Source organism: Notolabrus celidotus, chromosome 1, assembly GCF_009762535.1.
Source record: "Notolabrus celidotus isolate fNotCel1 chromosome 1, fNotCel1.pri, whole genome shotgun sequence".
Lineage (NCBI taxonomy): Eukaryota > Metazoa > Chordata > Actinopteri > Labriformes > Labridae > Notolabrus > Notolabrus celidotus.
This window is the reverse complement of record NC_048272.1, coordinates 19,148,131-19,160,921: the sequence shown is the minus strand read 5'-3', so window position 1 is coordinate 19,160,921 and position 12,791 is coordinate 19,148,131. Positions and strand designations below refer to the sequence as shown.

The 12,791-nt window shown below is 40.2% G+C and overlaps 1 protein-coding gene across 2 annotated transcripts; it reads right to left on the bottom strand.

The window, feature by feature from the left end:
• Positions 1-68: 68 nt before the first annotated feature.
• Positions 69-12,687, bottom strand: phtf1 (putative homeodomain transcription factor 1). Of its 2 annotated transcripts, none has more exons than XM_034692784.1 (17): positions 12,340-12,687; positions 12,024-12,117; positions 10,511-10,567; positions 10,338-10,407; positions 9,982-10,140; positions 8,641-8,821; positions 8,334-8,454; positions 7,001-7,198; positions 6,426-6,671; positions 6,117-6,245; positions 4,511-4,780; positions 4,271-4,402; positions 4,060-4,170; positions 2,851-3,006; positions 2,266-2,361; positions 1,775-1,900; positions 69-785 (listed from the first exon to the last, which is right to left on the bottom strand). In XM_034692784.1, exons 2-17 carry the CDS (start codon positions 12,051-12,053, stop codon positions 765-767), a joined length of 2,103 nt encoding a protein of 700 aa, XP_034548675.1. In that variant the 5' UTR covers positions 12,054-12,117; positions 12,340-12,687; the 3' UTR covers positions 69-764. The 2 variants fall into 2 exon arrangements, with proteins under 2 accessions (XP_034548675.1, XP_034548683.1); XM_034692792.1 differs by having other exon boundaries at positions 4,084-4,170; positions 12,340-12,686.
• Between the last annotated feature and the right edge of the window lie 104 nt (positions 12,688-12,791).

The window sequence follows — 12,791 nt, the reverse complement described above, 5'->3', positions numbered from 1 at the left end:
TATGATCAATAACTGAGACAGAAATAACAAAATATTTTGTGAAAATATTCAAATGAGAAACAACAAAGTTGATTCCAACATTTATGGATGAAAAACATTTTTATTCACCTCTCTCAAACCTTTTCATTTAATCACACCCACCTTGCATAGTCATTTTATTCAACAATAGTCCTAAATACAAAAGGCAGATAGTGGTCAAAAAGACTTACAGGTACCTTTGCAAGTTTAAGCGCTAAAAAACAAAACCCCAAAATAAATAAAGCCCACTTAGTCACAATATTTCCTCCGTAAATAGTACAAAAGATTGACACCAAAGAAAATTTAATACAGCTGGTTGCCTCTTTTTGATTTTACCCGCTTCAGTCAGAAGATGTTGTTGCTTGTTTTACAGTTAAAAACTAAAAACTAACTATATCATCATCTGCATCTTAATCATTTACACATCTGTACAAAGCACATGTGGGGAATATGTACAAGCCTGAAATGATCTCAGACCTCCTCTCTCTACTGAGGAACATTCAAGGGTCAAAGGTCAGGCACTGAGCCAGCCGGTGAATCTGTTGGAGCGATTGTCAGAGCATTTCAGGCGTTTGGATGTTGGATGAAGCCTAAGAGACGTGAGTTTCGGCGGGAAGGCACAGACAACGATCACACCGTCAGTAGGTTTGCACTTTTTTTTTCACAGATGAAAGGCTGTCTGTGTCTGACAGGCGGCTCCAGGTCTCCAGTGTCAGACTGACTGTTAGTGGTTTGTTGTTTTCATATTAAGACTTGATTTTCCACAGCTGGAAAGGAAGAAGGAGAGATGAAACTTAGGGTTACAATGATTTAACCAGCCACGTTTGTGCAGCTTAATAAACAGAAGTCTTTAGAATTCAAAATTTGACTTACCTTCAAAGTAACACATGGAAGTGGAATCTAATTAGAGGTCCTGGAGACGCAAAGCCATCATTCCCCCTACTTACTACTAACTATTTCCTGGTTGTGACTGACATGGGAGTTTTTCTTGTACAGCACTTTGTGTTACAATGTCATTGTATGAAAAGCGCTTTATAAATAAAGTCTGATTGATTGATTGATTGATATACAGTAGAGCTTTTAATCTGAATCTGTTTCAGAAAGCGCCCTTCTCCAATTTTCCAGTGATTTGTGTAAGTATGTTTGTCAGTATACAGAGAGTTTAATCAAAGACACTGACACTTGGATCATCTCCTTCAGTCAAATCTAGAATTTTTTTAAGTCTAGATATCAATAAGGCCAGCTAGTTACCAAACAGCTGTTACCTAAATAATTTGTTTTTTAAGATTTTTCTAAAATGCTCCAAAATGCAGCATTGCATTTCCAAATGTGTTTAAACACTGCTCTAATGTTTTATTACAGCAGTCCAATAACAGTGGGGTAAGTGACTGTATTCACACGGCTGAAATCATGCTCTTTCACTCTGTGCACAAGGTTTGAAATCTAATACATAGCTGCTTTATCACTGCTTCATGACTGATTAATAACTGTGTAAACATCGGATGATCAAATGACCTGAACGGACAGTGGACTTGAAAAGTGACCTGATATTTGCTGTCCAAGTACACCAACATGTCCCTCCATACAGCTGACCACCACATGCCCATTTATCTACTCTCTATGCTCAAACTTAGACATCAGAGAACTATGGACACAGAGGAAGTTCAACAGCTGATTTCACAAGCTCAAGAGTGCTTTGAAGGATTGGTAAATTAAAGTTGCACCAAGGAGCTGTTATTTTTAAAATAAGACTCACTCTGATGTTGAAGCCAAACAGGTCACTGACCACAGCAGACACAGCAGACAGGATGACCACTCTGGTGATGTTGTAGATCAGAGGGTTCACGGTCAGACCGAGCAGTCTGAATGGAGTATCCAACTCCTGAAGAAGGCAAGAGAGGGAATATACTGATGTTAAAACTCTGTTTATTTCAGTCTTTCAATTCAACCACATTTTTTTCATCTTCTCTTGGTGAGTTTTTATTGTCTTTTTAACCTTAAAATAAGAATCAGAAAGCCTTTACTGTCATTGTATAGGAATACAACTAAATTAAAAGCGACAAGTGATCCATTCCCAGAGGTAAACAAAGGGAAACATAACACACAGGACTTAGGTTGAGAAAGGGGCTGTATAATAAAAGGTTTTTATTGTCATACTCTGAATATATTAAAATATTGTATTTACAGAAAGTAGAAAGACATACATACATTAGAAGGAAACTGTTATAAATAATCTCAGTTCCTAACCTTCATCAGTTTTGTAGCGAGTTTCAGAACATTGTTGACGATATTGAGTTCCTCTTTCTTATTGGGTTTCTTCTCCATCTTAAGATACAGATTGATCTGCAAACAAAAACATTTTCACATGGTGATCATTATGACAGACATATTCTTGAAACCTGCATTAAATTACACAAACTATGTTAAAAAAAACACTTTAATATATGTACATGTACATGTGGTTATGTGTGCATAAACATGTATCGGTATTTGTATGGTATTTTCCTCACTAGACTATTTGTTATGTTCACACTATTTCTTGCTGTAAATAATCTGTCAATTTTATGATTTTGTCTGATTATCTCTATTTATTTCCCTTCTCTTAAAATTATTATTATTATTACTATCATTATTTTTAGTTTTTGTTTGTTTTCTTTCTTATCATATTGTCATTATTTGCATCTTTACTTGAGTGTTTGTAAAAGCAAATGCATTTAAAAAAATAAGAAAAAAATGATGCAAGCTATGAATAATGATGATTCTGTCCGTAGTGTCGATCCTGTTAGAGAGAGAACCTGCAGCTCTGTGTGTTTAGCAGGCGTGGTTTCTCACCTGTTCAGTAAGCAGCACTGAATTGTTGCTGTATTTGCAGTTGGTCTCTGAGCCCAGCGTGGCGAGCCGCAGCAGAAACAGGATGAGGGAGGAGGCCCACACCACCATCTCCCAGTTTGTCAGGGACTCCAGGAATGTCTTGTGGCTGTGCAGAAGCTGAGGAGGGGCAGAACAATACAAGTCTAAACAATATGTAAAGCATTTGTTGTTCTACACGTTAGGATTTTTTAACTGGTTATGAAACAGACTTAAAATAATACGGATGTCTCTGTATGACCTACAAAAGCAAATAAAACCTTCAGGAATAAGAGTGATTATTTTACAACACTATTTTATTGGTTATAACAGTTGTTACAGCAGGGGTCAGACGAGGGGATAGCAGACAGTACTCAAACAACTTTATGTGAGATACATTTGATTGTTAATCCTGTAAAAGACAGGATCAGCAAAGACATGAGAGTCTGTGTCACAAAAGTTCCTCACAAACAGAAGTGGATGCAGAGGGTTGACTTGGCCCCCCTCCCTTGTAATCTGATTGGCCACACCAAAATTCTGAACCCACTGGCCTTGTCAGAGGAAATAGGTGTATAAATTGTTTTTTGTGTGTGTTGTAACAAGGAGCTCAAAGCTTTCTTTGCAGTTCACTTTATTACATTTCCTTATTTTCGAGGCAGATGTCTGTCTACCATGAGTCTGGTTCTGCTCGAGGTTTCTGCCTGTTAAAGGAAGTTTGTCCTCACTGCTGTAACTAGATAATGCTGTGAAATGCAATGCTCATGGTGGATTAAGATGAGATCAGACTGAGTCTTCTCCTGTCTTGATGTTGGGTCTTTGTTAATAATATAACATAGAGTATGGTACCTGCTGTTTGTAAAAGCATCTTGGGATAATGTTTGTTGTGATTGTTGTGCTATATAAATAAAGATTAACTGATTGATCTTAGTTCGTCAAATTATGACATTGCTCATCGTAAGCTAAGAAGACTGATATGTTGCAGTCTGTTGTGTTTTGTTGTGTTGTGTCGGTTCCCCTGTCAAAAGAAAGTCTGCATCCATCCCTACCCGAACTGTTTTTTTTTTAAACTGAGCATATTAACTCATCTCTACTCAGATAATAAGAAGAAATGGTTACATAATGTGGCTGTCTTCCAGTTATTGCATCTCTATGTAATATTCATACAATTTGAACAGTGTTATTAGATCTGTGTACCTCAGCAGATGTGATACGACTGACCTGCGCACAGATGATGACTGAAATGGACAGGGCGAGGAGGAAAATAGTGGAGACAATGACATCGACTGAGCGCTGCGGGCCTCGTCTCTGCAGTGAACAAACAGATCAATGATTCACAGTAAGGCCAACACGACCCTCTAGTGGTGAGACACTGTGCATCAATAAAAGAACAGAGGAGAACACATACCCTGAGAAAAGAGCGCAGAGACAACCACATCTTTATGTTTTGGACTTTCTTTAGCCTGAAATGAGGGATCTCAGATTTCTTAGCCTTGCGAGCCGAGGTGAGGTGGCTGAAGTATTTGGCAAACAAGAGCCTCTGTTTGAGAAAGACAGACGATGTCAGAGATGCAGAGTTTAATGTGTTATTCTCAAATGAGCCCCGACACCCTCTCACTGGGCGCATGGAAAGAAAGTCACTGCTCACCTGTTTGTACGTCCTCTCAGCCACACACATCATGAAGAAGAACAGCCCTGTGAGGCAGACTCTCTGCACCATCGTGATGAAGAAAAAGACAAAGACCCGCGTATCGGGCAGCCCCACCACCATTTCCACCAGCTCCATCGGGCACAGAGAGCCGAGAACAGACATGTCCAGACGCTGAGACAGGCGGAAGGCGAAGGGGAGCAGCGCGAGTGTGGCAGTCATCAGCCCTCCGAACATGAGGTAACCCACGCCCTGCTCCACCAGCTTCACCTGGACACAAGACAGAGGAGAGACATAGTTTTGTTGCAATAATATACTTTTTTGTCATTTATTTAAAGCATTTTTTAAATTTCATTGAAGTCCTGTGAAAGTAAGAGTGTAACTTTTCTTGCTTTCCACTTTTCATACGACTTATGTGTTCAGTTTCTTTGCACAGAAAATCTGAGACAAAATTCCTAGCATGTGAACACTGTCTTAAACCTGAGTCTGATTCTGCAAACGTCCACACAGGAGTCTGGATGTCTGACAGCTAAATGCTCTGCAGTTTGCAAATTTTCCACTGTATGTCAGAACTGTAAATTGCTCTTCTTTCAATTACAGTATTTTCTGCGGCATTTAAAGGCAGCATTTTTGTGCTCCAGGTGTGACTGTTTTCAACCCACTCTTCAAACTCTGGAGTAGTATATTCAGTATACTCTGGAGATTTAGGACGAACAGAGGCAGAGGAGGCATAGAGCTACGAGCAGGTGAGAGCTGGTATAAGGAGACGGAGGTTTATGGAGAGGAGATAGAAGCTGTGTCTCTCCTCTCTCATCATGGGCTACGTGAGATCTCTGGATAATAAGATGGACGAGCTAACAGGACTAGCCAGGAGTCAGACGGAGCTTCAGGAATGAAGCATGTTGTGGTTTACGGAAACGTGGCTGCATCAGGATATTCCTGAGCACATCGTCTCTATCGACGGCTTCCAGACTGTCCAGGCAGACTGGGATAGCACTGAGAGCGCTGTATCATCTGCACAGGGAGATCTCACATGTCATACTGGTTGCTGTTTACATCCCCCTTCTGCCAACCCGACTATGGTGTCCAACGTTCTCAACGCTGCCAAAGCCAGACTCCAGACATACCACCAGAGTGCCGTCTTCCTGATCTCCAGGGAATTCAACCATGTATTTATTTTCTACATAGCTTATTATTGTATTTGTATAAGTCATTGTGTATAGCGCAACTGTAATGACTAAATTTCCCTCCTTGGGATAAATAAAGTATTTCTGATCCTGATTCTAAAACACTGGACTGGGTAACACAGGCTGGCTTTAACCAATGTAAAATGATGCATGAGTCACAAAAGTGTTTGAGGCCATTGTTTTTTCGCTGTTTGGTAGAATCCCTTCATGTGTATATTTCTGTCTTCTAGTACTGGTGTTTATTTTTTATCTCTCCAGTGTTATATTTTTGCTCACTTATCCTGCAGTTTCTGAGGGATCAATAAAGCACATCTATTTCTATATCTCTCTGTATTTCTGTGTATCTACCTGTCTGTGTATCTGAGTTATTCAGGTTGAATATCCACAAAAATAAGAACAACATAAAGAGGCAGATGTACCCTCGTGAGGATGATCCCACTCATCTCCAATACAGACATTTCTGCCTTCTTACACTCCCCCTGCTCCCATATTATGGCACTGACACGGTCTTTGGATGGGTGGCATGCCTGCAGCCATGACAGCTGGGTCTGAAATTAAACACAATAAATAAGACTTTAATTACTCGAGGTCTCCAGAGGGTAACATTAAACAACGTGGAGTCATTAAATTCACTCATCACAGTCTATATTAAGCACAAATCAGAATTTGATTAAATACGACTGACATATATGTCACATGTACGCTGTGCAGACTTTTTGCTAACTTACTCCATTGAATCCCTGCTGAAGGATCTCCTCGTCACTGCTCATCGTGTTGCTCTGTGGGAGCGGCATGCTGGCGTTGTACCTTCCATTCCCTTCGCTGTCACTGCTTCCCGTAGAGGCCGAGTCAGGACCTTGAAGAAGCTCCTCCCACATTGTGTCATCCGTGTCAGAGGCGGGTCGTGAGCTCACGCTCGGCCGGAGACGCTCCACCTCTCGAGGCTTCACCTTGACAAAAGATGCACTTCCCTCCTGTTTCCAGAGGAAGAACAGTCGTCTTAATCAAGCTGCTTTTTCTTTGTTTGAAATCTACAAGAAGGACACGTTCAACTCCAACTTTCTTATATCTCTACTTAAACTTTAAATCTTTGGGAATATAAAAGCCACTGGGGGGCAGATTGGGGTTAAGTGTCTCGCCTAAGATTACCTCAGCATTTTAGGCAGTGGGACTTGGGATCTAACTCTCAACCTTCCAATTGAGAGATGACAAACTACCACTGAGCCACAGTCGCTCCTTCAAATAACAACTTGCACACTTAAACTTTAGTTTTATGAGCACAGAGAACAACAACGAGGCTTACCTGAGATCTTAGAGCAGGTTTGGGGTTAAAATTTTTAACGTTTTTATTCCAAACAGATGACAGCTTTGCAGATGTTGGCCACGTAGTAGGTATTCCCTCTGGACAGGACACAGGAGACCTGTCACCCACTGATTGAACCCCCTCCTCATCTTCACTGGAGAACTCGTCAGATGCCCCGAACCCGGACTTTCTTTTACTCTGTGAGAGAATATCAAGACACACAGGAATCTTAGAATTAACTCTAAACACAGACAAACAAACAAAGACAATAATTTAATTATAAAATCAAACTATACTGCAGTTATGTGTCATTTTGTGTTATTATGTTGTTTTCTTTAGTTGAACCATAACTGAGGAGACTGTTCCATTTTATCACAACAGATTAATTTACCTACGGCTATGGCTTGTAATATTATTTCTTTTCAAACACTGTAGTTAAATCAAAAACAACCTGAAATAATGGAAAATGTGAATACAGAGAGAATTGTAGCTAACATGTTTCTTTCCTTGTCCTTTTCTAATGAATGCAGGTATACATGTTTTTCAAATTTTCTTTGATTTTTCACAACATTTTAGAGTGTTTCTGTAAACAAACAAAACTTTTTATTCATAAATATCTTGCAAGTCAACATAAGCCAGAAGTTAACCATGAACTCACTGTTAAATCCTCACAGTAACATATACACTACCAGTCAAAATTTTGGAAACACTTTCTCATTCAAGGGTTTGTATTTATTTTCGATATTTGAAACACTGTAGATTAATACTGAACGCATCCAAACTATGAAAGAACATATATGGAATTATTTAATTAACAAAAAAGTGTTAAACAAATCAGAAAAATATTATGTTTTAGATTTCAGATTCTGTAAAGTAGCCTCCTTTTTCCTTCATGACAGCTTTGCAAACTCTTGGTATTCTCTCAGTCTGCTTCATGAAGTGGTCTCCTGGAATGGTTTCTAATTAACATGAGCCTTGTCAAGAGTTCATTTGTAGAATGACTTGCCTTCTTAATGTGTTTGAGACCATCAGCTGTGTTGTTCAGAGGTAGGGTTAGTACACAATGGATAGCCCTATTTGACTACTGTTGTAATCCAGATTATGGCAAAACCAGATTATTTCATAGTTTTGATGTCTTCAGTATTAATCTACAATGTTGAAAATAATTAAAATAAATAAAAACCATTGAATGAGAAGGTGTTTCCAAACTTTTGCCTGGTAGTGTATGATTCACTGTTTACTAATCCTGAAGTTGCTTTTTTTAAATGACTGATTAGTTCTTTCTTGACTTGACACCACAGGTGAGATGTGACTGGTCAGGTGACTAACTCACCCTCCTCTCTTCATCACTGAAGGATCGCAGGTTCTTCTCAAACTGCCAGGCCCCCTGCTGCTCCGCGTCCTCACTGTCGATTTTCTCCTCAGTTTTTTTCAGCCCTCTGCTCTTCCTCGGCCTGAAGCAGACGGATGAAAAGAACTCAAAGAGAGACTAAACTACAGCACTGAGAATATGATTGGACATTAGAAAGGTCACTTAGTCTATTTGTGTGTGTAATGATGGAGTTAGTCTTTGTACTTAGAGGTGACAGTCTGTTAGCAAAGACAAATGAGTGTGCATTGCCTAACAATGAGAAAACCACCTGCGTCTGCGCGCTGGGCTGGTGGTGCAGCTGGCAGCTGGACTGCCCGAGGGCCACCGGCTGGACTCGGTGGACACAATCTGGCAGTGCACGGTGCCCAGAAGAAGCATCAGACACATGGGTCCAAACACCTCATTGGCACTCGCCCCGGGGATCTCAAGGTAGAGCACCACCGCTGCAACTGAGGGGGGACAAACATTTGGCAACAGCAAATGAAACGGTCTCTTCAGGGAGCCATTAAAGCAGAATTCGGACTAATGAGGTCTATCTGGGGTTTGCAGGTAAGATGGGTAACAATCTGTTGCTGAATCTAGCTGAAAGTAAACTGCGAAGAAAAGACACAAACACTAGTACAGTTAAAAAACCTTGAACTGGATTTGTTTCATTTCATGACTGATGGTATCAGTGTGTCTTCATGGCTCAGCAAAGCCAGAAAATTCATGAAACCCTCTTTAGCACCTCTCTGAGGGACTCTGAAAGCAGCAGCAGTAATGTTCTAACTGAGGAATAAGACTGTCAAATGTCACAGCTGCAATAAAAACCTTTTAAAACAGGCGCCAAACAGAGTGTAAGGATCGTAAAGACTGCAGATTACACTCCCACCTTGTAAATTAGTTTTCAGACCATGATTCATTCTAAATGTCACGTCTTTGCGTTTTGTTTTTCTGTTGTGTGGATCTTAAAGCAGCTACATGGTTCACTTTTCAAGCAGGGATGAAAGTATCAGAAATGCCTCTGAGGAGGTGTTAGGGATCAGAAAATATGAGCCTGCTTATGTTCAAATCTGACATCTGTTTTAGAGCAGCCCAAAAAAACGAAAGCAGAATGTCATAAATCAGTGTTTTTAAATCACACAAATGCTGAATCTTTTATGAATTTGACATTAAGATATGTTGATAAAATGTTTAAAAAACAAAGCCATTTTGTGTGTCTTTTCCTAATTTCAGTCTCAAAGCACAAATTCTGTGTTTCTCTGACACTGTTTGGACTGAAGGTGTTAAGGGAAGGCACGAGACGAGCTGCTTTTTCCAGGTTGGGTTTCTCTCAGTGTACTGGTACTGGAGTAGTAGTCAGTACCAGCTAGAACTGAAGTCTAGGTGTTAAAATGGAGAAGGAAAACGCAGTATCTTAACGTCTATAAGCATTATTACTGATGTTTTAACAAAGTGACACCAATCTGTATATCACTTAGGAAGGGTGAATTAATTTATCCTCCAAGTGATATTTTAATTTCATACCCGGTCAAAGAAAAAAAGAGAGCAAACATGTCTTAGAAATGATGTCTTAACAATCCAGGACAGCCCCAGTATGAACAGAAGAGGGATTTTAATGTGAACTGACCTTGCATGAAGTACAGCACGAGGATACATGAGGAGACGGACTTGGAGGTCACCTGGATCCACCACTGGAAGAAAAATGGGAACAGCAGCACCCTCACCAAACCTTTACGAGTCAGGGCCGTCCATGGACTGTCTGGTTTGGCTTTGCTGAAAGTTGATCCTGTGGAGAGGATTTATTATAATGCATCTTTATTATTTTGTATAAAAAACATCATAAAAACAGGAACCAAGCAGGAGTAACCAGACTCTGTAAGGTATAATCTAACAGGGGTGGTAGATTATGTATTTATAAATGTGTAGTGCAGGTGTCATAAATGTGTTAAAAATAAATTAAACAATTAATTAATCAATCCTCACCTCGTACTAAATCAACATCAATGAGGTCTGGTTTGATGTGTCCCGTCTTCCTTGGCTTGCTGTCCAAACCCTAGATGAGAAGGAAATCGTATTTTCAGTTTAATGCAAAACAAAACCCACATATCTATTTTTGGAGAGTTTCTATTCTATTATTGTCTTTTTGGGTGACTTACATTTAGATCGGCCTGCTCCAGAGATTTCTCCCAGACTTGTTGATCATAGGCTCCAATCTGTCGAGACAACACAACTTTATTTAATTAGGTATCATGATGATGAATTTACAAAGGATTAAAGTAAACTGAGTTTGTCCACTATTCACATTTACAGCATTGTTTATGACTGTTTGGGTTGATTAAGTGAGCCATCACTATCAAAAGGTGCCTTGATACAAAATCATCCTCTCCTGTCTCTGTAGGGACTGTGGAAACAGAGAGGCAGAGTTGTCAAAGAAAACTAATTTCAGCCGCTTGTGTTCAAGATCTTACTCTTTCAGTCACTACCCACAGCTCGTGAGGGTTGGAACATAGATTGACCGGTAAATTGAGGGCTTTGCCTTCTGGCTCAGCTCTCTCTTCACCACAACAGACCGGTACAGCTTCCACATCACTGCAGAAGCCACCCCGATCCGTCTGTCAATCTCTCACTCACCTTTCCCCTCACTCGTGACCAAGACCCCGAGATACTTAAACTCCTCCGCTTGGGGCAAAGAATCTCCTCTGACCCGGAGTAGGCAAGCCACCCTTTTCTGGCTAGCCGCATACTTTGAGATATTTGCACATACTTATTTATTAGCAATATTTATTTGGTTTTATAATTGTTTTTATCTTGGTTTTATTCTCTTTTTACATTTTTTTTTAAGTTATATTTTTGGCCTTTTTGTCTTAATTGATAGGACAGCTGAAGAGAGACAGGACATGTGGGGAGTAGAGAGCGGGAGGAGACATGCAGGAAATGGTCGAACGGCGGGGAATCCCGACGAGGACTGTAGCCTCTGTATGTGGTTGGTTTGGTTTTATTCTAGAGGTATTTATTCAAGCTTTTTTTATGTATATATATATCTCATTTTATGATATTTTTCTCTCTCCCTTAAATTATGGGTGGTGGAGCCTGAGTGCTTTTATATCATGTTTAAATCATGTGTAAAGGGTAACATACTTTATTAATCCCCATGGAAATGTTCTGAGATGTAAGAGTGAGGAGGCTGCCATCAACCAGCACCATCCGAGCAGTTGGGGGTTCAAGGGCACCTCAAATGGACCAGCACCTCTCCAGCCACCAGTACACTTGCCAAACTAGGTCCAGACTGGGACTTGAACCGGCGACCCATCAGTTCCCAAGACAAGTCCCCTATGGACGGAGCTACTGCCGCCCCCAGTTTTGATAGTTTGTCAATTCTGACTGGTTGTGTGGATTAATGCTAATGTTGTTTGTAACTGGATGTCATCATCGTGCTGCAAAACAAATCTAACTACGGGTATAAATAAAGTAACCAAACCTATCCTTTGGACACTTTATGCTCTGTACATTAACACGCATTATTCACACAGTTACATTCAGAAAATGTACAGTCATTTCTGAGAAACTATCAAGATTCATCTTTACAGAAATCAAGTGTTATGGATAGGCTGTTTGTATTTTTCACTGCAGGACCAGTCATTTAACTTTGAGTCATAATATTGTTCTCACCTTCTCTTGATACCAGGCTATTCTGGCCATTGTCCTCAGATGTGCAGTCAGGTCATTTCACAAAGAGCACTGGGCACACATCCAGATCTGTTCACTACACAAAACAACAGGACACAGATACAGAGATAGAGCTGACACAATGAAGCCGAAATATCATCAAAAAAAGAGATCTAAATATAAAGAAGTAAAGCTGAACTCTCTACAGGATCTGATCCTGTGTTTACCTTTGGTGGAGTTTTACACTAACATTAAATCTTTGTAACCAACATGTTAGCTCACCGAAGTTGTTCGTTATCAGAAAGATAAGGTAACTCACCTGAAGTGAACCCGTATAGTTCGTGTTGGCAGTGACTGGAAAGCACCTTTAGTAAGCATCCCAAACTGGTTTTTTAACACTTTGTCATCAGTGCCAGGGGCGCAGCAGCGTCTTGTTGTCAGGTAGAGCTAACAGTTAGCTTCCCACTTTACGTCAATTGCCACCTCTCGACGCCACGAGTGACTCGTAAATGAGCCATTTATTATTTTCCCGTCCGACTACTGATTTCAAATGATGAATAATTTGATTTCAGCCCTGCCTAACTTGGCGAAGTTCACTCTTGTTCAACATTTAGCTCAATCTTCCGCTTCCCTTTTCCGGGGTTTGTTGTGCTTAACAAGGGATTACTCTCACCGGAGAACTGTCTGTCAGGCGCAGGTCGCCGCTTCTTCACTGTGTTAAAACTATTATTTATGGATAGTTTGATAAAAAACTAACAACGATAACTGTTT

Coding starts and splice junctions, on each gene's coding strand:
- phtf1 (XM_034692784.1), bottom strand. CDS start 12,053: ATGGCCAGAATAGCCTGGTATCAAGAGAAG. Junction 10,408..10,510: donor TGGAGCAGGCCGATCTAAAT/GTAAGTCACCCA, acceptor CTTCTCATCTAG/GGTTTGGACAGCAAGCCAAG. Junction 786..1,774: donor TGTTTGGCTTCAACATCAGA/GTGAGTCTTATT, acceptor CTTCCTTTCCAG/CTGTGGAAAATCAAGTCTTA.